General features: G+C 36.2%; 1 protein-coding gene across 3 annotated transcripts in view; it reads right to left on the reverse strand.

Moving 5' to 3' along the window:
* Positions 1 to 5,077: 5,077 nt before the first annotated feature.
* LOC133173801 (protein PRRC2C-like) overlaps positions 5,078 to 25,514 on the reverse strand; it is a 38,505-nt gene continuing 18,068 nt past the window's right edge. Inside the window, exons 10-37 of one of the 3 annotated variants that reach the window (XM_061308845.1) lie at positions 24,673 to 24,717; positions 24,084 to 24,159; positions 23,719 to 23,811; positions 23,250 to 23,639; positions 22,891 to 23,010; positions 21,071 to 21,299; positions 19,478 to 19,859; positions 19,116 to 19,357; positions 18,855 to 19,024; positions 18,691 to 18,749; positions 17,489 to 18,330; positions 17,213 to 17,366; positions 16,525 to 17,097; positions 16,336 to 16,439; positions 16,070 to 16,248; positions 14,164 to 14,386; positions 13,879 to 14,078; positions 13,111 to 13,188; positions 12,849 to 13,013; positions 12,467 to 12,711; positions 12,054 to 12,336; positions 11,779 to 11,964; positions 11,388 to 11,655; positions 10,756 to 10,942; positions 8,296 to 8,392; positions 7,295 to 7,600; positions 6,776 to 6,989; positions 5,078 to 6,668 (exon numbers count right to left, since the gene is read on the reverse strand). In XM_061308845.1, the coding sequence (XP_061164829.1) occupies positions 6,244 to 6,668; positions 6,776 to 6,989; positions 7,295 to 7,600; positions 8,296 to 8,392; positions 10,756 to 10,942; positions 11,388 to 11,655; positions 11,779 to 11,964; positions 12,054 to 12,336; positions 12,467 to 12,711; positions 12,849 to 13,013; positions 13,111 to 13,188; positions 13,879 to 14,078; positions 14,164 to 14,386; positions 16,070 to 16,248; positions 16,336 to 16,439; positions 16,525 to 17,097; positions 17,213 to 17,366; positions 17,489 to 18,330; positions 18,691 to 18,749; positions 18,855 to 19,024; positions 19,116 to 19,357; positions 19,478 to 19,859; positions 21,071 to 21,299; positions 22,891 to 23,010; positions 23,250 to 23,639; positions 23,719 to 23,811; positions 24,084 to 24,159; positions 24,673 to 24,717 (6,535 nt within the window). In that variant the 3' untranslated portion in view covers positions 5,078 to 6,243. Of the gene's footprint in view, positions 6,669 to 6,775; positions 6,990 to 7,294; positions 7,601 to 8,295; positions 8,393 to 10,755; positions 10,943 to 11,387; positions 11,656 to 11,778; positions 11,965 to 12,053; positions 12,337 to 12,466; positions 12,712 to 12,848; positions 13,014 to 13,110; positions 13,189 to 13,800; positions 14,079 to 14,163; positions 14,387 to 16,069; positions 16,249 to 16,335; positions 16,440 to 16,524; positions 17,098 to 17,212; positions 17,367 to 17,488; positions 18,331 to 18,690; positions 18,750 to 18,854; positions 19,025 to 19,115; positions 19,358 to 19,477; positions 19,860 to 21,070; positions 21,300 to 22,890; positions 23,011 to 23,249; positions 23,640 to 23,718; positions 23,812 to 24,083; positions 24,160 to 24,672; positions 24,718 to 25,514 lie in introns of all 3 variants that reach the window. The other 2 variants (XM_061308844.1, XM_061308846.1) reach the window with 2 other exon arrangements.

Genomic DNA, 25,514 nt, shown 5'->3' on the forward strand with positions numbered 1-25,514 from the left:
GAAGCCAACACATACATTTATGTTGAAAAAATACAAGAGGCCCATGGGCCTTGAATCGCTCTTCTGATAAACTGTACAACCTATCACTTCTATTTGAAGCCTCGAAGTATCCTGTATATTTAGATAAACCCTTGAAATTCCAATTCACACTCTGAGAACCCAAGATGATTCTAAGCCAATTAGTACCTGAGAGTTGGTCATGGTGACCTACTTATCACTTGTCATTCTCTGAGGACCCATCAACTAAGTTTGATGATTCTAAGCCAATTAATACCTAAAATATTTTTTAAAATTATAACCATAAAATTTTATAAGTAGGTCAAAGTGACCTATTTTTCAATTGTTTTACTCCAAGGACCCAAGATGCATCAACTGACAAAGTTTGATGATTCTAAGCCAATTAGTACCTGTAATATTTAATTAAAGCCATAAATTTTCAAAAGTAGGTCACCGTGACCTACTTTTCAGTCAACCTACTCCGAGGACCAAAGATGCATCAACTGACAAATTTTGACGATTCTAAGCCAAATAATTCCTGAAAATATTAAATACAGCCATAAAATTTCAAAAGTAGGTCACCGTGACCTACTTTTCAGTTGTTGTTCTCCGAGGACCCATGACGCATAAACTGACAAAGTTTTATGATTCTAAGCCAATTAGTACCCGAAATATTTTATTAAAGCCATAAATTTTCCAAAAGTAGATCACGGTGACCTACTTTTTAGTCGACCTACTCCGAAGACCCAAGATGCATCAACTGACAAAGTTTGATGATTCTAAGCCAATTAGTACCCGAAATATTTAATTAACGCCATAAATTTTCAAAAGTAGGTCACTGTGACCTACTTTTTAGTCGACCTACTCCGAAGACCCAAGATGCATCAACTGACAAAGTTTGATGATTCTAAGCCAATTAGTACCTGAAATATTTAATTATAGTCATATAAATTGAAAAGTAGGTCACGGTGACCTACTTTTCAGTTGACCTTTTTTGAGAACCCAAGATGCATCAACTTACAAAGTTTTATGATCATAGGACTTAAAATGTCCAAATTATGCCTCTAAAACGCTTTGAAATCGAATGCCTGCAAAGTTCAAAAAGTAGGTCACTGTGACCTTCTTTTTAATAAATATGTTTTATGGCCCCAAGATGCATCATCTTACAAGATTTAATGATTCTAAGCCTCCCCGTATTCGAATTAATGACCTTAATTGTTTTGAAAAAGATTAGCCATAAAATTCAAAAAGTAGGTCAAGGTGACCTACTTTTTAGTTAACGTACTTTGAGGACCCAAGATGCATCAACTGACAAAGTTTGATGATCATAGGCCTTAAATTGTTCAAAATATGCCTCTAAATAATTTTGAAAAAGAATGGCCGCAAAATTTAAAAAGTAGGTCACCGTGACCTACTTTTGAGTCAACATGATATGAGGTCCTTAGATGCACCAACTGACAAGATTTGATGATCCTAGTCCTTATAGTAAGCAAAATATCAACATTTAAATAAAATGTAATTTTTGGTCAACTTTGAAGTGACCTTGAGACCACGCCCTTTGCCCCAGGGTAAATCCCCGTGAAAATTTTAATCTACAACATATCCTCATCCTATTGTGTAATTTTGGTGATAATCTGCCCAGTGGTTCTAGAGAAGAAGATTTTTTAGCAACCAGTACTTTTGTTTCTATTTTCCTAATTATCTCCCCTTGTTAAAGGGTCACAACCCCAGTTTTAGTACAAAAGGGAGCCCTTGGGCCAAGGATACCCTGTGACAAATTTGACAATAATTGGCCAAGGGGTTCTTGAGTTATGGCCCATATTCTAAAAAGTTTACGCACACCGCACAAATGGCCATAGCATTAGCTCTTTGAGCCTTTGGCTCAGAAGAGCTAAAAAGGGATAATAAAACATTTGACTGTGTTTTTGGGCAAATTGCATTTTGTCGTCTCCAACTAAACATCCAAATTGTGAAAATCACCTGGAAACGACAGATATTTCAGATTAGGGTCCGCCAAAATGCATGTTGGCCTTGAACCCAGTCAATAAAATTGACTCTGTTTTAGATTTATAATTCAAATCTGGAAGTAAACAAACATTGACGCAGCTCAATCTAACATTACACATCCTTGTATACATTGAAGATTTCCATAAGTCTGATAAAATTTTTCAAAATGCTTCACCGATATCTTTTGTGTAGAAAAAAAATCTTGAGGCCTCAAATGACAGCAAATTAAGACAGGATCAAGTAACCTCGTTTAAAACCGACATTTCCTCTGTTAACAAGTAATCTTTCAGTGACAGATGGACATCCAATGTTTCTCCATTAGAAACTTATAGACCTGACATGAATTTTACACTTTTTACCAGCATCCTGGAACTTGCCGGAATGACCTTTGGTCAAGGTCAGGACACATCCTCTGGTCATAATCAATCTCTGTACCAAGTATTTGCTTTCAATAATTCTCAATCATACACAATGTTATAGCCCTGACAAGAATTTATATTTTTTTGCCAGTGACCTTGAACATGCCTTGGGACACACCCTTGGGTCACGAGCAATCTTTGTATCACTATACCAAGCAACTTCATTTGCACTGGGGAGGGGGGGGGGAGGGTATAAAAAAAGTTTTGACTGTAATAATAATCCTATGCTAACCATAGTTGGAGGTCATTTCATACCATATACACTCTCTATGTGCAAAGCAGAAAAGCATTGCCTAAGTGTAGACCTGCCTACCCCAAATGAATGTTATCATAGTTATCGAAGTAAAGATTTGGCTTTTATAAAGATTTCCTTCCACTGATGCAGAAAGTGCGAGTTTGTTCACTTAAAACAACATTTTCATTGTACTAGTGCATGACACTCCTGTATAAAATGATCCTGATTATAGAAAATGACGAATTTTGGGGGAATCTTATTGTAATTTTTTAATAATTGAAAATTGTTGGAAGATTTAGTACCATAAGTAATAGTTTTAGAATTTTAAAATGGTTAAAATTCAGAAATTACATTTTGCTTTTAAATCATAGATCATATGTAGCGGAAATCATAAACATAGGTAATCAGAGATTACAGAACTCACCTCAACGAATGTTGTCTTTAAGGACAAACGCAACGTAGTTTGAACTTTATTGACTTTTTCCCTGGAGTCGAAGAGTTCCAATTCTTAAAGGAACTGTGTGCTACATTTTAATGTCTATATATGCTGTTGTACACTTCTTCTAAAACAAGTTTGGATAAACAAAACATCTAGAATATATGGCTATTAATTTTTGTATATTTTTCTTTGAATTATACAAGAATTTTAATCAATTGATATCTTTTCATAACCCCTGGTAATGCATGCTGATTTTTTGTCTATGAACATCTGATGGCACTATAATCTTAAAGTAAGAATATCTTGAAAATTTATCAGTAGGTAAGGTACGTTGCGTATGTCCTTAAGTAAGGCAAAGTCCCACACTAAACTAATAATCTTGGAGTGTGCATCCCTAGATGCAACATTTATGCAATTTTGGTCTGATAGGGCTTGCAGTTACTTGGGAATAGACTTATCTGAAAACTTAAAACTAGTCACTCATCCAGAAAATGTAAGTCAAATCAAGCATCCGAAGCAAGTTTGAGATTGTTTGTCCCTTGAAGTTTGGTTCAGACAGAGCTTATAGTTACTTGGAAATGAGATCTGCTCCAAAAACTTTAACCTGGTTACTCATCCGGAAAATATAGGTCAGATCCAGCATCTGAAGCAAGTCCAGTAGGGTGAATCCTTAGATGTATCATCCATGCAAGTTTAGTCAAATAGGGCTTATAGTTACTTGGAAATGAGATCTGCTCCAAAAACTTTAACCTGGTTACTCATCCGGAAAATGTAGGTCAGATCCAGCATCTGAAGCAAATCCAGTAGTGTGAATCCTTAGATGTATCATCCATGCATGGTTGGTCAATATAGGGCTTATAGTTACTTGGAAATGACATCTGCTCCAAAAACTTTAACCTGTTCCAAAAACATTAACCTGGTCATTCTTTAGCTGAAATTGCAGCATCTGAAACCTTGACTGGTACAATGAAACACATTAGAAGCATCCTCCATGCATCTCTGACTAATATAGGCCATAGAAGTACTTGAAAAGAAAACTGCTCCAAAATCCTTAACCTGGGATGCCGATTTTATTACATAAGCTCCCCCAACTTTGTTGAGGTGAGCTCAAAATTAACAGATAAATCAGGAGAGTAGACAGATTTATAAGTGACAGAATGGTCTGGTCAAGCAATGACAGACCGAAAAACTGCTTAATGTATACTCCCTAAATGATATTCACAACCAGTCCTTGCTATTCTCAAACGACAAATTACCAAATATACTCGCCTATGGGTTGGTTTTTTGGGAGTTAAACTTTGATCCAAAACTCTTAATCCGACTTATAAGCGAGTTATAAAAAGATTGGTATTCTAGTGGGTCAATCCCTCTCATTCAAGTTCAAAAATACAAACGACTTATAGGCAAGTATATACGGTATCGTACTTTAGAGTCTTACAGAGCGTTCAACTTGCTACATATATAAAATATTAGAGAGAGCATTTCATCAGCATCTAGTGACTAACATTTCCTTATTCTATGCATAGTTTATAAAATATATGAATAATGCATTTAATACACGTACACCAGACAAATACGCATACATCTTGATGCTGGGAGTGATTACGTATTACCCAGACTTTGTAACTGACCTTGGGACCATTCTCCTAAATCTAGCAGATTGACTCTAGCTCCATGGTACATTCAGATCTTTTGGTGCTCCCTCACAAGTCCAAGACCTACTTCTTACATAGTAATTGACAAACTCCACCTTTATTATTAAATGCAACATTATAATTAGGATGGTCACTGTCATGCCTTTTTTTTCCCATTATTAAATTGGATGATACTGCTCAAGCAGTCTAAAACCAGAGAATTTTGATGATGATAAACATTTGAATTTGCATGTGTTGGAGAATTTGCATTTTTTGGATATAACCATTTAATGGTTATTTAAATTTTCAACATGAACACACAAAATGAATAAAGAAATCAAGACAATTTTTACATCTTTTACATAGCCCTTTATTATTTCAATGAGCTACATTGTTTATAAGCTGAGATTTTTCAAGGTCAAAAATGAATAAAACTTTTTTCCACAACAAAAATCCCTCTGTGCTGAACATAACATTGTAATAGCAGTCTTTGGCTAATATACTAAGAACACACCCATCATCACAAGACTGTCTTCACAACTGACATAACATGAATCCCTCACATACTTATAAATATGTCAAGACTCTCTCGTCATACTAATCATGTCAACGTCAGACAGACTCAATGATAAAAACAAACTCATCATGCTTAGTGTCCTTGGACAATATGTGAAAACAACTAATAAAAAAGAACATGTGAGAGGGAAGGACAACATCTAAATACATATATGTATATTAATATATATACTGTCATGTTCTCAGACAAGGGTGAGGTTAGGGGCAGATAACCTGCACCCGAGTCTGATACAGAAGTAAGAACCTGGGGCATGGCTCTCCATCTTCTCCTACAACATTCCCCTTCCTGATCCTCTGCTTGGGGCACTCAGAATCTTCTTTCACTTTCTCTTGTATCTTATCAGCTGTCACTTTTTTAAAATTTTAATGTCAATGACAGACACAAGATTTAAGGTTCATCTTGGAGCTCACTTGGTAACAATTCTGTTAACTAGGGCTAATAAAAACAAAACTTCTATAAAACCAAATCACATTTTTGCTTATTTAAAATGAACCAATCATTAAAAAGATTACCACAGACTTAATCACTCAGTCCATTCACTGTAACTTAAGTGTCACTGAGTTTCATTAAATTCCTCAGTTTCTTTATATAATCAGCATTTGAATTGCGGAAGAACTACAAGAGAGTCCAGGTATGTAAAATCACCTGTGAAAGTACAAACATTCTTTCAAACATTCTGATTGATTTACTACAGATTGATGACTATTTACAAATTCATGACATCTGTACAGATTCAGCCAGGAGTCAAACAGATGACCAACAACATGGCTTATTAACATGACAGACCTCAGCAGTATGTCTGACATAAAATATTGTGGACAAATTCACATCAATGCACAACTCTAAACTCCTGTAAAGTATAAAACTAAATGTATAAATATAATAAAATTTGATATAACACAATAATATGCCCAGACATAATGCTTCCATATAATTTACTGGGATTTCTCCCCAGACTGTGATCCTTCAGTGGTAGGGTTAGAATTCTTACTGTCAGTTACCCCACCATTAGGAGTAGGAGAGGCTTTCTTTTCTGGGGCAGCAGTGTCACCTTTGGGTGGCACATTTTTGATGCTAGGCTTATTTTGTGGATTTAAGAAACTCTGTGCATGAGCTAACAATCCTTGTCTCTCCTTAGCTTGCTGGGCTTTGAATGCTGCCCCGACTTTTGAGGTGTTTTCTTGAGTGGGTGGGGGAGGACCCGGTGGTTTGCCCTGAGGGCGTGGAGGCCTGGGATTGACATTGACCGGCATCTGTCCAGCAGGTCGCTGAATTGGGTTAGGGAAATTTGCTTGGCTTGGTTGAACAGTTGGCCGGAAATTACCTGTGTTGATCAGCATTTGTGGTCTAGCAACTGTTCCTGAAAAAGACATATAAAATTTATATCACACATTTGCTAACACCACTTTCTAAATACACATCTGCAATGTAGATCTTCAAATACAAGCAAATTTCAGAATAACTCACCTCCAGACTGCATGTGTTGACCATAAGTTGGGTTCATCTTTGGATTAAATGGTGGTGCATTTATATTGTTATGCACATTACTACTACTGAAGTTGTACCTCTGATTTCCAGATCGGTTTTGTAGCTGATTAGTTCCAAAGAACTTGGAACCCCCTTGTGTTTGTGGTACAGATGATGTTACTCCAAAGTTTGTGCTTTGTGGCGGAGACTTCATCTGTAATATTCAATCAAATTAAGAGCATAAATATACTTGGATGTGGAAATTATTTCCTCCCATACTTGTCAGTAACTCAACAAAACAGCTACTGGTATTCATTATTTCTATACATCTAAGTTAACCCATGACCTCTAACAAACAGTGAGTAAAGTATATGTACATAATTCAGCAGCAAAATTTTGGCAAGCTTATACCATAAAGCAATAAACAGCAGAGGTAATTTTCAGGCTGTTGACACAGATGTAGTGTCATTAGCCTTGATTACTGGTGCTGTTTTGGGATAGAGTGAAGGGAGGGCTTACAGGTGTGCTCTGAGGAGAGACTGGAGTCTGGCTAGGCTGCTGCAGGGGGTGACTGAACTGTGACACTTTCGAGACATTTGTCTGAGGCCCAAGGCCCAGAGCTTGTTGAGCTACAGCGGCAGCTGGGTTGGAGGGTTGCAAGGAAAGATTCAGTCCAGTGGCGACTGGGTTATTGGTCTGATTTCCAAAAGTTTGCATGGAAAACTGAGGTCCTGCTGCGGCAGCTTGTTGCAGAGCTCCTGATAGTATGCATGCTTGAAACATCAGTTGCTCCCCGCCTGTTTTGCGATTTCCATTACCCATAGGCTGAAGTAAATTTATGCAATTGTTAAAAGCTATGGAATGCATATGATAATCTATGCCTTTCTACAGTGGGATGTTTAGGATTTGTTAAAATTGACTTGTCTTACACAAGATTAGTTTCATACAGAACAGCAGAATAATGAATAGTATAGGGAATTAAGTGTCCTTCCATAAACAAAAGCCTCCATCTACTCTTTTCTGTGATAAACCTATACATGTAAGATTTATCAGTCAACTATGTTTTCAAGTGCATATAAATTATGCAAAAATTAGAGAAATTCTGTTTATTGAGGTAGGGATGTGATCATGTAGAAAGGCATTTCTGGCAATACTAGCCTAATTTTCCAGTTACAGTTCAATCACTTCCAAATCAACATCAATTTATCAATAATAAACCTTTTTTTCTCTCTCCCAATAATAAATCTAATGTATAAATATCATTCAATAGGATTTTTTATTTGTCATTTCTTTAATTCTGGAGTGACATTCATGCAAATCCACCACCGTTAATGTCAACCTATATCATATTGCATGCAAACCCTTACTCTTTCATTCTAAATACCTGTGCATAAAAAAATTATTTTTTAATTGCATTTTCTTTGTTTGGTTTCTGTATGTCAGCTCAAGCATACTCCTTAGAAAGTATTAAAAGTCTCTGTAATCTACATGTATGTGTAAAAAAAGGAATCACTTTGTACCTGGATACTGTTTGATTGAGGCTGGTTTGAAAAGAAGCTCTGTTGTAAGGGTTGCTGTGACTGTTGATAAAATGATGTCGCCTGATGTGGTTGCACCCTAAAATAAAATAATTTAAATTTTCAACTAATGAAACTTTCATTATTATTAGGGATGTCAACGGGTACCTGGTTAACCGGGTACTCGATCGAACGTCCGAGTATCGAATACTAAAATCGGTACTCGGTTACTCGGATGCATATTTTTTCATATTTCAAAGTGCATATTTTTATTAAATATTTATCAAAAAATGTGATTTAAATGTTTATTGTCTATGTCTATACAGTAATTAGCGTCACCTACACCAGTTAATACCCGCTATCACCTTTGGCTTTGTACATGTGTATACAGTAATTACTGTGACCAATCATTGGACATCGTACACAGGTGTTCTCACCTCTTATGACCCTAATTTTTGAATGGCTTTAATTATTTGTTTTCAATGAACATCTTTTAATTATGACCTATTAATTATCCTTAGATTAATTAATTAGCATACGGTAGCGAAATCAGACATAATTATATAGAAATATCAGCGTATACGGGGGTGAAACAACCATATATTTAAGAAATTGCTGTCTAGTTTGTTGGGTATGCTAGAGCATCAACGGCAGTTGGAAATGTGGGATAATTTATGCATAGTGGGTGAAGCTGTAAATATCGAGAAATCAACATAATTAACTTTCAGAGTTATCAAGAGAAAACTTTGAAATGTACATAATATACATGTACGACTCGCGATCTCTTTCGCTAGTGTAATCATTACAAAGTTGCGTCCTTCTCTTCCGTTGGTCAAATTGTCTTCCTAAAAAAGAACTGTAAATCATTTGTAATTGTTGGTAATAATTGATCATGTCTTTTATGTTTGTTTGATATATAAATTAAGTACCAAAAACCATTTTCGCTGGTTGTTTATGTACATGCATTATAAACGAAAACATCGATGGGGTAAACAGGTCTCAATAAAATCAACAAACTTTTACATGTATACCGCTTTTTCCGAGTACCCGGGTACTCGATCGGAAAATCGTCCGAGTAACCGGTTATCAAATATTGACCGATTTGACATCCCTAATTATTATATACCTAAACGCCATCATACCGTTTCTAAGATACATTGCCCATATGCTTATTTATAATTCTATTTATGCATCTATTCTAACATTTTATTGTTCCTTCATGCATTGAATAAAAGTTTCCACGGAAGTCAAAGATGGGGACTAAATCAACAGTCATGACAAATCTTGGATATAACCTGTCCTGAAACCTAATGAAAGGACTATTAAATGACCTTAATTGGTCCATAATCATAATGGCTGGGGATTGGCCTTTTCTGACAGATGGAAAACTTTAACCATACTATTTTTTATAGTAGATAGCATCAAGATGGTGACAGTCTTAAAGGGCTCCACTTTAAGTAAATGTAAAGGATACATCTGTAAAGGAAGAACCTTTTGTACTTGGAAAAAGTCACTACACATATATTTCTCCAATATCGATAATATTTTTGGGGGGGGGGGGGGATATACATGTACCTCCTAGTGCCCCTACATGCTTACATAAAATATTCTGAGCTGCCTTTTGAATTGGTTTTAACTCTGCACACATTTAACTCATAGTACTCAATGACTTGCGAAAAATGGTTCTAAGGCAGAAAATGCTGTAAATGTGCAGATTTTAATCCTAGTGACCCTACATGCTTACATAAAATATTTTGACCTGGCTTTTGACTAAGTTTTAACTTTTTAATTCTGCACACATTTTACTCATAATACTCAAAGAATGACTTGCGAAAAATGGTTCTAAGGCAGAAAATGCTGTAAATGTGCAGATTTTAATCCTAGTGACCCTACATGCTTACATAAAATATTTTGACCTGCCTTTTGACTTCAGTTTTAACTCTGCACACATTTAACTCATAGTACTCAATGACTTGCAAAAAATGGTTCTAAGGCAGAAAATGCTGTAAATGAGCAGATTTTAATCCTAGTGACCCTACATGCTTACATAAAATATTTTGACCTGCCTTTTGACTTCAGTTTTAACTCTGCACACATTTTACTCATAGTACTCAATGAATGACTTGCGAAAAATGATTCTAAGGCAGAAAATGCTGTAAATATGCAGATTTTAAAAAAGACCCAATTTTTTTCTTGACTATGACTTTGCTTCAGGGTCACTGTATATCCAGGCAAGTAAAAAGGAACCAACATACTGAAAACTATAAGGCTGCCTTCAAAGAAACAACCCTTATCAAAAATGTGTTCTGAATACATGTACTGTATATCTCACACAGAAATGTGCCATTCAGTATTTAGTGATAATGATTTCACAGTGTGCTGGCAAGACTCTGACCAGTATAGTAGCCAACATTGCCTTTATTGTCATATTGTCTACCAAGTACAAAGTAATGCCATGTGTACCTTTGTTGAACAACGTGGGAGTTGAGAATCTGTGAAGTGTTAACATTCTGAGTAGGTTGTGTTAGATTTCCAAACAGTGTGCTTGGGTCATACTGAATAAAGGACATCTGTGATGGCTGAAGGGAAGTGCTGTTCATCTGTTGTCCAAATTGCAGTGATCCTGGGGCCATATTCTTCTGTAATGCTCCTACAAATGAAAGCAAAATTTATACATTGTTCAGGTGGTGTCAAGTGTAAAATCATTTTCTGTGGGGTATGTTCACTCCTCTTTGCAAAATCTGCATCAACTTTTTAGCAAACAGATTTAGCCACAAGGAGGGAAGATATATGTGTACCACACACTTTTACCCAAAAAATCTGTTTTGTTCTTGACCTTTGGGCAAGAACCTTGGTTTAAGTTCAAGGTCATTGCAACCATGTTAAAAGGAAACTTGGAGATGAAGTACATGTATGAAGCAGTTTGGGTAAAAGGGACAGAAGATATACTTATCAATAAAAAAAAAAAGAATCTTGAACTGATGTATATCCAGATATATAAATCACAACAATCAAATAAGAAAATTTTGCCAAAGTGCATGATAAATTTAGAGCTCAAAAAACTTCTTAGTACATTTGAAAAGAAAAAGAAATACCATAAGCTGTGTTTTGATTTGGTGGCTTGATGGAGGTTGACATGAGCGAGGAGGTGGCTGAAGACACCATGATAGTGCTTTGCTGTGGAGGGGTTTGACCAAACTGAGCATGTTGCTGCTGTTGTTGAGGTTGGGGCTGGTTCCTATTAGGGAAAGCTGACATCTGCGGCATTGAAAAAGATTCCTGAGAGGGAGTCATGAACAGGGACTGCTGGGCCATTGGTGGAGGTTGTTGTGACAGACCATAACCATAGCTTGACTGGCTCAACTAAGATACAATATTTAAATAAAAATCATTATTGTGATATTTACATTTTACTTCAAATCTCTAACCTTCAATACTAATGTCAAACACTTTTTTTGTATAAAATACTTGATATGCAATGCCTACTCTTGGTTCTTGTTGCAAAATCTGTGACGTTCCCAAAGGGAAACTCTGGAAAGGATGTGGTGAGGTTAGCATTGATTGTAGAGTAGAAGTGGGATCTTCAGCTGGAACTCCCAACATTCCCCCACTTCCAGCACTGTTTGACAAGCTGTCTGACTCCAATGGAGACTGCAACTGTTGGGGTTTGACCTGTAGAATAGTTTACAATGTTAGACTTCCAGTATTTGTCATTATTTGGTCCTTTACAAATAATAGAAACACAGATACACTGAATTGACCTTGCATACGTTGGTCTGCTCTGCGTTTTTGCTATCCATCGTTGCCTCCATAGAAGAGGAGCTGAATGTTGATAATGCATCCTGCACTCTTGGAGATAAATTCTTAGATCCACTTCTGCTACCATCATCTGCTGACATGACTACAGAATCTAAACCAATACCAGACCCATGGTCAGGACCAGCCAAGTTAGGATCTGAGCTAAATGAGTGAAATGAAGATGCATTTGCCAGATCTGTTTCAGTAGTTGTAACTGTGTTGCCTAAACCTGCACTACTGGCAATCCTATGAATAAAGAAAAATTCTAACTATATGGGACTGACATGTATTGTATACTAGCATTACTTTATACAAATAATATAAATTTACGTGAATATTAAACATCTCTGTATTTGTAATAATGAGCTCTGCTTACACATTAAAGACATCAGTCTGATCACTATCCCAGAATGTTTTCACAGCCGCTATTTTGGAGTTCAGATCTTGGGCAGCTGGAGATGCAGGCCCTGCATTGTGATCACTACTTGTTCCCCCCGATAATGACACTGTGACAGGAGAACTCTCCTCTATTACACTGGCTTTCTGTTCTGCTTTGTCAGGAAAGCTAGAAGCAAGATCATCATCGTATATAAAGTCCAGTTTGATCTCATTTGACTCATCCTGAAAAAAAAAATTGTTTACTCTCGTTGATTCTGCATTTTCTAGTCTGGCCCATCAAGACATGATATGAACAATTTTACTTACAGCTCCAACAAACTGAAATAGTTTATATCATTGCTGTTTTTTTCCCCACTTACCATTGCTACTTTACTGAAGCTGGGAGGGAGCTGGATAGGCTCCGGTTTCTCTAAGGTGCTTGTTGTTCTGGATTTCTCTTTCAGTGACTCTGGTTTCTTGATTGTTTTCATTCCTTCAGATTTCTCCATTGTGTCCTTTACACTAACCTTCTCACTTCGAGTTATCTGTAGAAACAGAATATTACAAGCCTTGAAAAAAGTCCATTCATTCATTATTCTGAAAAGCCACTTACACATTTTTTTTATTTGCAATATAACATACCTTGGGTTGTCTCTGTGGTTTTGGAGATCCAAATGACTTGTCATTATGGGCAAGTTTATCATCTTCCTGTTGTATTGCCTAATAATTTAGGATATTCAATTAAATAGCAAGATAATTACAGTATCAGCATCTATATATTTGTCCTTTATATACAATGTATTAACAGCATACTAAGTAATAAGCAAGCTAAATATGTGAAAGAGTTGCATTTTTGTTCAAATTTAAATGATCCTTCATTGCAAGTCAAAATTTGAAGCATGATTGAACAACAGTTATGGAATACAAATTTAAGAGCTTCAACATGCAAACTAAATGAAAAAAAAATGACATAAAATTTCATAAGTGTTTACAGAAATATTACTTTTTATCTTAAAAAGATATGCAACAAGCAAGCAGAGATGAACATACATCGATACAAGTGTTAAGCAAGAATACAATATTTCTCTTGGGACATTTGGATAAGTGCAGAAAAAAATTGACATCTTTACTTAGCTCGTTCTGGGGTATTGGGTCACTAAAGGAGATCTTCAATACATTTTTGACAAATTAGAAGAATTCAGTTGTTAATTCTGGTTTTAAAAACCAAATAAACAAAACTGAAAAAATATCCATGCAAACTTTTCACTACATTTTTTTTGGTGATCCAACTAAAAATGTACAAAACTTTGGGGTGTGGGGCACATTTGTCACCTTCTCATTCTTCAATTTATTTTCTGCACTTGGGGAGCTTCGCGTGGAGGAACTCGCAGAATTAGGTTGGTCACTAACATCAACTCCACTGTCATGATTTTCAGGTTTCTCCACAGATCCAGTTGCTGCAGCATAAGATATGGGAGGCTTGGAACCCCATGCACTGGCCACAGGTAAAGGAGCTGTCACCAATGATCCCATATTGCTATTCTGAATGGTCACTGAATTTGGAATCTGCCCTGTAGTTACTTGTGGCATCATATTCATGTTAGGAATCCCTGCAATGTACAGAACTTAAGTATATCTGTTCAATAAACAAAAACACACAAACCTGAAAATGCACAATACTTCTGAAAATGTTACCTTTAGAATCTCGAGAAATGCCCATGTTGTCAGAGTGAGTAGGAATATTATTGGCCAATTCATTGTCCCAATTTTCTATCTTCATTTCAAACCCCTTTGCCTCTTTTCTCTCCTTTTCCATCATTTCTTTTTTCTTGGCCAATCTTGGAGGTAGTTTGCTGGTTTTATATCTTGGTTTTTCTACACTCACTTTCACATGTACACTTTTGGGTTTTACAACAACCTGCAATATAAAATACACATTTTTTAGAGCCATCATAAATGCTTAAGGACAAATAACACAAACTTTTGCAGAAATCAGCAATATTTCTCATAGATTTATATTCAAAAAGGTAATCTGAATGATATTTTCAAGTTTAAGTGGGCAAATTTTGCAAGATTTTGTTACAATGTCAAAAATATGTGCAAAATTTTGTATAGAATAACATAGAAAATGATACAAAGTTGCATACCTGAGCACCAAAAACTTATGATTTCTTTATTTTTTAGGGATTGATTATTTGTCATTTCCCTTCAAAATCAGTCAAAAAATATATATCAATCCATGCATCAAATTTTTGTTCATGTTATGTATCCTTAATAAAAGTTTAGTTTCCATAAAACAAAAGAAAATGAGCCATCAGTTCGGTAGGTGATGAATATTGTCATCAAAAAAGCAGCTCCAACTGTTTTTTCATCCTCTGGCTTCACAAGAGTAAGAGTACTTTAAATCTTTATCATTTAGGATTCTATCATAATTTATTTTTCCACAAAGCCTTTAGATGTCATATCATATTAAATTGAGAAAAATAATATTCTCTGAAAGATATATATAAATTGAAGCATAACTTTGAAAGCACTACCTGTAAACACATCTGTTGGCAAAGTCTGACTTACAAATCAAAATGAAATGAGACTCAGGGACTGCAAATGTGATTAGAAGTATTATTTTCATTCAACAATATCATTGGAAAGACCTGTCACATTATCAACATTCATAAAATCATCTTCACCGACATTTGTCTAGCATATATTTAACTTGCATTCCAGATTTTCTGGAAGCATGGGTGGATGGCTTGTCCTTCAAAAAAAAATGTTTCTCCCTTGACAATGATGTTATCATATGAAGTTGGGGCTTGAACAAAATTTACTGAAGAAACTATATGCCATCAGATCGGTAGGTGATGAATATTGTCATCTGTAATCAGTTCCAAGTTTACGATTTCCTCATTTGGCATTTTATTTCTACAGCTTTTGCTCATAACACAATTCCATATACATGTACAAGTTACACAATATTACCCATGTTATATAACAACAGATACTGGTGTTTCATTCTGAAGAAAATAATTTGGCACTTCTGTTAAAAAAAAAATAAGAGGGAGGGACGGAAGAGATGGTGGTTTGATGGTCATCTCACATTAAGAGTACCATATGATTTTAATAGGCAATATGCAATGTTGAAAAGCTTTGTGAGCATATCTAATGAGAAATAACTACATCATGATATTTAAAATGAAAGGAAAGTACATCCAAGTAATAAACCTAAAATTGAATATTAATGTCATATTCATTGCATGAATGCACATCTACAAATCCTAGGTCAAAGTGAAAAAAAAAAATTTAAAAAAATTAAGGTTCGATCTGCTATGAAGACAAAGAGAAAAATTTATGCATCTGTTCTCATAGATTATAAACATGTAACTGATTGCACTGTTACTCATACATAATTTTCCAATTTAAAATTTTTCTATCATCTATATATACATGTATGTACATCTAAGGAAAGGAAAATCATATGCCATCAGATCGGTAGGTGATGAAGATTGTCATCACTAATCAGTTTAAAAATGATAATTTCCTCATTTGGCAGAAAGTTCTTTATTAATGCCTATCAAAATTCTATGTACAGAGTAGAAAGTGATACCTTTGAGACAGATTTTTTGGTTTGTTCTTTTTGCTTCATGAGCTCGATTTCTTGCTGAGCCTTCTGTTTACTCCTAATAGTACGCTTGGACGTCACTTCCTGGAAACCATCATTTTGTTCAAACAGGAAAGCAGGATCATCGTTGGTAACCTCTGGTACTTCATCAATAACAACCACACCTAATAAACACAAATAATGAAATAAGGTAGAATATAAAAGTAAATCATATAAGTTTAAGGGTGAAAAAAGCTTACAAATATGCATACTTGCATAGTTGTTGATGTCTATATTTGCCAGAGCATTTTTTTTCTCCTCCACTTTTACTGGTTTGGAGACATCACTGAGGTCTGCTTTCCTGCCATACAAGTTTCTAAAATAAAAGTTCTCATAATCACTTAGAACATCTCAGAATCACTTGTAACATTCAGATAAACTGATATTAATTAGAGTCTTACTTTTGATCGAGATTGCTGATGGCTGATTGGATAGCATTTGGATCATCATGTACTACTTCTCCCACTCTGTACACACTATTCTGTTCTTTTTTACTTGAACCAAATGGCTTTCGGGGTCCATCCCTCTGATGAACCCTACCTGACCCGTTTTTTGACCCACTTTCTTTTCCTGCACCTCTCCCTTGATATACCTCTCCATTAGCTTTCCACTCATTGTTTTGACCCCCCTTTCTGCCTTGTCTATCACCCTGAGGCCGCTGACTAGAGAACTTCTTCCCTGCTGAATCTCTTTTGTCTCTGTCTTTCACGTCATTTTTTGACTCCTTTTTTTCCAACACATCACTGCTCTCTGAGGCAGTTTCCCACTCTTCCCCTTCAGGATATTCCTGCGAGTTCTCCTTGTTTAGCTGTGGTCGCTTAACAGGGAGAGCAGTGGTGGGAGGGGCACTACCACCACGACCTCTGCCGCGGCCACGACCACGTTCAGCACCCCTCCCCCTCTCGTTTAAACCCCCCCGTTTCTGGGCAAATCGTGGGGGTGGGGGATATCTTTCCTGCCTTCTGTTTTCTTTCCTATGAACAAATATATGCAAACCAAATCACATTTTACTTTACTTACAAGCTTATAATTAATTCAAAAGCATCATTTACATGGAAAATTTTCTGAATAACATGTATATGGCATTACCTGGGTGGGCCTTTTTCGGAGACCTCTCCCCCTTCCCTTTGTCCTTGACGGCCAAATCCTCCACCTCTTGATGGAGCTGAGTAATTTCTTCTTTCTCCTCGTTCTCCTGACTCTCGCATAGAACCTCTTCCTCGTCCTCTTGTACTTGAAGATCCTGAATCAAAATTGGAGTAAAACAGTAAGCATATTGCATCTTCAAATCAAATAATGCAACACAATTTTTAATAATGAGTTTTAAATGCTTTCAAATTCAGAATTCCCAGCACAAAATTTTACCTCCTCTTCCTCTCTTTGAAGGTTCACCTCTAGGCTGGAAGCCTCCACGGCCATTCCTAGATTCCCACCTCTCATCAGCTGGTGGCTTTCTACTTATTTGACCCTCATCCAATTTTTTTTCTTCTTCAAATTGCTTCTGCTTTTCTAAACTGTCTTCCTTCTTCAGTTCCATATTTTTTGCTCGGTTTTCCCAGCTGAACGGCTTTGGTTTCTGTTGTTCTTGACTAGCTCTCCTCTCTTTCTGTTCCCTGACTTTGCCAGAGTTAGCCTGATCCACAAACTCCTCAGGTGATCTGGATCCTTCCTCTCCATCATAATCAACTTCTTCAGCTTTCTCTCTCCTCCTCTGCATTTCTTCCTCCAGCTCCAATTCATCTACATGATCTGACCACTGTCCACCAAATGCTTTAGACCTCTCAACTCGGTAGCTGGTTCTCTCCCCTCCACGTCTATCATAGTTACGGGGAAAACCCTCACGATTACCTCCTCGACCACCTCTGCTAGGAGCGGTACCAGGTTTGCTTCCCCTGGTAACTTTGCCACCTCTTCCCCGTACGAACTCACGGGCTCTAGAAGATGGTTGTCTCCTGTCTCTGTCTGACTTTTCCTGATTGTATTCTTCCCGTTTCTTCTTTAATGGTGGTTGACTTCTTTCAGAACGTCTATCTCCTTTTCCATCATCTCGCAATGGTTTATCCCATGCAGACGGTCTTTCCTCTCGCCCAACTGAATCTTCTTTTTCTCTTCGGTCCTCTTTTACCTTAGACTGCTGCTTATCTTTATTTGAGTCTACTTTTTCAGACCGGTCCATGCTCTTGTCCTGTTCATCTATCTGCTTTGGTCTGAAAAAAGTAATTTGACTGAAAATAAATGTGCAATTTTTTTTCCACCAGTTGTGAATTTGTGACCTTGAATTCTACACAACTTACATAAATACATGTATAGATATTAATAAAAGTATGACTGCAAATTATGAATTAAGCTCAAGCAAGTGTTGCAAAGTTTACCTTAATCAACACATACATGTTATTATATAGATATTTGAACAACATTCTATAGTTGAATCCTCCACAAATAAAAAAGAGACAAAGTTGCAGCTTGACAATAATTTGGTAAAGAAAAACAATAAAATTGCCAAATAAACATGTACACTTGAAACTTGTCTTCTGTTCAGCTTACTAAAACACAAAAGAAAAATCTACCTCTCCTCTCTTTCTGCAGACTTGTTTTCTTTACCAGACTTGAAATCTCTTTGTTGATCCTAAAAAAAAAAAATTTTTTTTATCAAAATGTCTTTTACATACAACACAAATACACTATAATATGCACAAAGTCTACTCTTAATTATTTTCTAAAAAACTTTTACCTTGCTTGTTGACTTTGATTTTGCCTCGCTTTGCTCTTTCATATATTCAGCTTTCCTGTCATTAGTGTTTGATAAAGGTCTTTTTAGTGTAGTGTAGTTGGATCTTGGGGGAAGGTTCTGCTGTGATTGTTGAGCAGGAATAGGTGGGGGACAGTTTGGATATTCTCTCTCTGAAAGTGGACATTTAAAGTACAGATAAACTCTTCTTGTTAACATAACATACAATGGTCAATTCTAGTATTTAGGTTTCGTAGTTCTTACTTTCCCGGTAAGATCGACTTCCATCATCTGTAGACCATGGAGCTTTACTGGAACGACCCTCCTTGTTTCTGTAACTCTTCTGCGAGTCAACTTCTCTATCTTTTCTATCATCTCTTCGGTCGCTACCTTTATCACTTCGTCGTTCTTTTCTGTCATCATAATGATCCACTCTTTCTCTCAGATCCTCTTTTGACTGTTTTTCATCTTTCTTATCTTCTAACCTACTCTCTTTCTTTGAATCCCTAAATAACCAAAAGTAATTTAACAGATATGATTTTTTCCTTCTACAGCTAGGTTTCTCTTCCTTTAACACTGATTAATAATTAGTATATTTTTGGACAAAAAAGTACATGTGTACTTACTTGGGTGAAGGAGTGTATCTATCATCAGGTGTATCATCGAATGGATCCTTCTGTAGTCGGGGTGTTCTTTTTTCTGGGGCTCTTGTTTCAGGCTCTTGTTCCTCTTCATAACTACGATCAGCTCGATGATCCTTTTCTCGTCTGTCCTGATCCTGCCTTCTTTCATATTCCATCATTTGTTTCTCATAGTCTGAAAACATTCTTTGATCAAAGTAAGGTGGAGGTCCACGCCCATCAAACTGTAGGTGTGGAGGCATTGGAGGATAAAACTGTCTGGGGTCACCCCTTTCATATCCTTCTGGTCTTCCCTCACCATCTTGACCATCATTGCCAGAACCATGACTGTCATTTCTACGCCGCATTGGTGGATACATTGGCATCCCTAAAACAGCAAGATTTCATTAACAAACATTTAGTATCTCCAAGTGTCTTAACAATTTGACTGGTTTCATTCTTAGGGCTATTCCAGGAAAAAATGTACTGGAGGGTCAGACAGTACATAAGAGTATACTGTAGACGTACTTGGGGTACATTTGACCTATGTACACTGTCACAAATTTACCGTGGAAATTTATACAAGTACTTTAAGTGCATACAAAAGCTTGTAAGACATTCAATGTCATTCCAAATAATCCTTGCAGATGGAACAGAAATTGTGAAAAAGACCCCCTTGGAAAAAAAAAGTTTTATACAGCATTTTTTCATGGGTAGTGTTGGTCTGGAGCAATCAAAATTCATATGAATGATTGTCCTCCAACAAATATTGTTAGGGATGGTTGTATTTACCTTGTAAATAATCAACTGCAATATATTTTGCCTTTTTCATATAAATTAATAACTACTTTTTATGAAACGCTTGCTCGAATTATTAGCTAGTGTGGTTACACTTGGAATGAAACCATTATCGAACAAACAAAAACAAGGGCAGATAACTGTAAAAGCATGTGCTAATAAAATTGCGATGGCAGTGGTGGACATTTGAGGACACCAGATTTAATATTCCTTGGGCTTTGCCTCCATACATGTACTGCTTTTTGCCAATTTAATCAAAAATGATATCATTGGTTAGTAATATTAGAAACTACCAATAAAATTGGGATTGTTTCTAAGCAAAACGAGAAAAAGAATTAAATTACTTGTGAAGAAAATCAGAGCATACCTACTGAATTCACCTGATTAAAGTATGTTGTACATTGCACCAAAAGAGCAGAAATATTCAACATATACAACTTCAATTAATTGAAGGAATGTCAAAGTTATGTCTACATCAGTTTTGCATGAATTTATACAGATTTCATAATAATGTTACAAGTTGCATAAACATACAAGTCATAATAAGGCTCTCAGCTTCTCCCTGCATAGCTTTTTCTCTATAGAACATGGCCAAAAAAAATCATTCATTAAAATAAGATATTAATTCAGAAGGGTGGTTGCATGAAAAGCCTGTTGAATTTGATGGAGGTGGGTTAAAGGTAATTTAAAATGTATGGGTCGTGGGGTAAAAAAAAAGTACCTACCAACCCCCCCCCCCCCCCCATTTTTCAAAGAATAGCACTTGCGCCATTACACACCATATCAATAAGCAAGACTTACCCTGCATATCTACTGGAGGTCTTCCAAAAGCATAAGGAGGCATCTGCATGGATGGGTGCCAAAACCATGGAGGTGGAGGCCCCCCTTGCCCTGGTCTCATCTGAGGATGGGGCTGTGGTGATGTAGGAGTGCCCTGACCTGTCTGCCTCACTGATGTAGGTGGATGTTCATTAGAAAGCTGCTTCTGGAACCGTGGTGGAACAGCTGATCTTGAGCTGGCTTTGTTGGACTGAAAGATATATTTTACTGCTGAATGGGAATGACTTCATATTTAACTCTCAATATCAAGAGGCCCAAGGACCTTAATGGTCACCCGAGTATAATACAACATTGTAAAGGATCCATAGAAGTACATGTATAAATAAAACAAAATAAACTGATTGATTAAGCTATGTCGTCGCCCAAAAGCAAGAGAAATGGGATGATCAGGGATCAAGAAAATAATAGTAGTTTAGTACTCTGTAATAAATCTTAAAGTATCTATTTACTCTTGCCTGTACTTCCCATTTTTCAGTACAACCTTTTAAAATAAATAAAATGATAATGCTTGAACACAATTAGTAAACCATTCCAATCTCTCTCTCAATGGCCTTTCTTGGTCTTAAAAGAACATTTAATGTACAGAAATGAGGCATTTTTGTCTCATTTTTATTTACCTATTATTTTCAAGTCTATGTGACAATTAAAACTATGACAGTACTTTTTGTATTATATATTATGAAAATTCTTGCATAAATTTCTTACTCAATTGACCTTTTAGTTACATTATTTACAGTGATTAATTATAATAGGTGAATCGCAATGGGAAATAACTTCTTGTAGTAGAAAACAAATTGATAGAGGCCTGCCTGGCACCAGAATACTTGACCAAAAGGTAGAGAATTTCACTTTTCTGGTAAAAATACCCTTGCTTATTACATATTTGTACTTTGCCTCTTAGATGCTCAGAAGCAGAGCAGCAGATTTTCATAGAAAAAATGCATTTTCACTATATAATCAATAGAGCCCCCTCAAGAGCCCATTATCCTGGGGTCACAAATTTAATAAGTTTGCTCATGATAACAATGCACCTAGCTTATCTGTTAATTTTACTGGGGGAAAGGAGAAAATTTTTAAAGATTTTAAGCATTTTCACTTAATGATCATTAAAGCTTGCCCCATCTCCAGAACCCTTGACCCTGGGGCCAAGAATTTCACAATTTCGGTAGTAGATGGCTCAATGCTTATTATGATCATGCCAACAGTTTGACTGCCTAATGTTCAGAATGTACAGAAGATTTTTGAAGATTGCATTCATTTTGATGGTTTTGGCCCCTACCCTCAAGTCTCTGAGAGGCCGATACAATGAAATTCAGTTTTTTCCCCTTCGCCAATAGATGCTATATACCAAATTGGTCAAAATTTGTTCTGCAGTTCCAGAGTAAAAGCTTAAAATGTTCAAATCTTAACAGACAACAACAGACGAAAACAGATAGCAATAGGTCATCTAAGCAACTCAGGTGACCTTAAAAGACCTTGAAAGTATGCAGTATCTGGACCACTAATGTGCTAAATGTGTGCTGTTATGTTCCAGGCAACATCTATAATTCAAAGGTTTGCAGGGACAGAACACCTTCTTCTTTGATGACAATGATCAGAAGTTGCAAAAAGTATGTACATGTCTAATCCATTTTATATGTCTGAGTTATCAATTGCTAGTTTGAAATGACAGCTCATTGCACTAGGGATAGATTACTTAACAGTTTTATGATAAATGTACTTTGTATCAATGTTGGGAAAAACACAAAGAGACTACATTTTTGATAGAAATGTAAGTCTACCTCTGAGTGCTTGTGCTGTTCTTTATGAGTTTTGAATTCTTTTTCGCTACTCTCAGATGGTGTTCTACTAGATCTTCCTCCCTCTGACCTTCCCTCTGACCTGCTGTCAGATTCCACATCCTAATAATAGACAACATGATATTAGAATGATCATACAACCTACAAGTTTTATTTGTATCTGAATTGTTAGCTTATTGCTAACCTTTAGTAAATGTTCTTAATAACCTTTAAAATGCAAAAAAAGCTTTAACAATTCAGAGAGGACTTATCTATAAGAGGCAAATTGAAAACTGAAATTAAAATTTTTTTTAGTTCTGTTCATTTCTGCGTAAAACTGGAAACCAGAATTGTTCACACACCCGATCTTCACGTTTCTTGCTGCGTTCATCCAGTTGTCTAAGTTTTTCTGCAGCAGCAGATTTCCGCTCCACTTCCATTCGTTTCTCCTCATCTTCACGTCTCTGACGAGCTCTTTGGATGGCAGTTGACATCTCCTCTGTTCGCTGCAGGCGCTTCTCCTTCCAAAGCTCCTCCTCCAATTCATCTTTTGTCTCACTCTTTTTTGGAGTCTGATTTGGACTCGGACTTGGTCCTGGACTCTGAGGACTTTGCGGGGGATGTGGTGGGGTCATCTGGGGGTGGGGATATGGCCCTGGTGGACGTTGACCTGGAGGGGGTACTCTATACTGTGGATATGGAGGTCCTCTTGGGGGAGGTCCCATATAATCAAATGGAGGCATCTGCCACCTCTGAAAAACAGACTTCAAAATCAGCAAACGGAAAACTCTACATTTAAAAATTAAATACTTATGAGCAGATTTCTCTTACCCCATCCATTCCCATAGGAGGTCTGCCTCTATATTGGGGAGGAACAGGTCCACCACCCCAGGCCTCTCTTGGCATATTGGATCCTCTTTCTCCCTGCACACATAAAACATTATATACATGAAGCATGCATGTCCTGTACATCAAGAGAAATATTTAAACTGTGTGTACTGCACCAAGGGTATACTTCCTGTTCAAACAGTATTGAGAACCTTCTATTCTTAATTTGGAGTAACAACATCTTTCCAAGTACCAACAAATCTTAACGAGTGTACAGATATTGAAAAGTATGCATTTTATTACTGAAACAAATATTAAAAGCATGTTTAAAACCAAACCAATGGAATATAAGGAAAAAAATCACACACCTTGCCACCATCATCTTCCTCATTCATAATGTCCTTCCTCTCTCTCTTGTCACCTCTCCTAGGCCGAGATTTACTACTGAAAATGTATCATCAATCAAATTCCAATGAAGCAAAAAAAATTGTGTCTAGTTTTTTCAGACACCGCCACATCAGGTCAAACACTGCCACATCGATCAATTCTATTGACATTGAAAAGGGAAATAGCTCAATTTTCTACTTTTTCCAAGTTGCGAAAGAAAATTCAGTTATTTCTCTTTTCACGCATGCTAATAAAAAGACGTCTTAAGTATATACGTTTATAAACAAAATATCTCTTGACTTATAAAATGTTTGGACTAAAATTAATTTAAGTTGATATAATAATCAAATTATAAACAAGACTCCAAAAACCTAAAAAATTATAATAAGTATATTTCATCATTTTGTTGATTTACAAGAAAAAAAGAAATGACACCTGCAGAAAAAAACTGCCTGTGGCATTGAAATTTTTGGCCCGAGAAACTAAAAATCAATTTTTTGGGGGGCCTAAAATTCTAGCACTTTCTCTGGTAATTCTTCATGATGATTTTTAATCTTTACATCTACTTACCTTTCTTTATCGTCATCTTCTTCATCACTGAAGACAAGTTTTTCACTGAAAAATAAAATTAAAGTTTATATAAACCTAAATATAAATTACGATTAAGGTTCATTCTAAATGAAAGAAAAAGTGAGCAAGCTCACATACCCCACGCTTCCCCAAAACTCGACAATGCAACACGTAATGAATGGCACAGTGCATTTTAAATACACAGTATAATTCAAAAAAGGGGCATTACTTGCAAAAAATCATCACATCAAAACTTCTTGCATATAAGGACATTCAAATCTTTGTATGTTACAAATTTAACTGGGCTGAAGTTTCTAGATAAATAATGGAATCAAAATTTCTTGGTAATATACAAATCTATACATTATTCTGAAATACCTACAAAGTTTCAGGAAATTCAGTGCCGGAATTATGCTGACAAACTGTTATTTAAATTCCTCAGTGATTTCGATTTGTTAATGAGTGTAAGTCCATGTCCAACACATGACAGTTTACACATTTAAATAATTGATGGAAACAAAATTATGATGTAGTCATATGAATCTGTTTATATACTGTACTTATGAAATTATTTAAGGCAAAGCACACCAATTTGAAGGGGGGGGGGGGGGGGGGGGGGGGGGGGGGAGAGAGAACTATCGAAGATGGTGTGTGTGTGAGTGTGTGTTTGTGTTAAACCATTAATATTTTGATCTCAAAATCAATAGGGGTCTTTTAAGGTCATAAAATATTTCACATAGAATTTCATTATAAAAAGCTGATTCCATTGGAGTTTCTTATTACCTAGCTGGAAAGTTTCTTCAATAAAAGGCAAAACTCTTAAGGCAAAAATAATGGAATCG

The sequence above is a fragment of the Saccostrea echinata genome, unplaced genomic scaffold (assembly GCF_033153115.1).
Source record: "Saccostrea echinata isolate AGI-Se365-2 ecotype Australia unplaced genomic scaffold, CSIRO_AGI_Sech_v1 ptg000056l, whole genome shotgun sequence".
Lineage (NCBI taxonomy): Eukaryota > Metazoa > Mollusca > Bivalvia > Ostreida > Ostreidae > Saccostrea > Saccostrea echinata.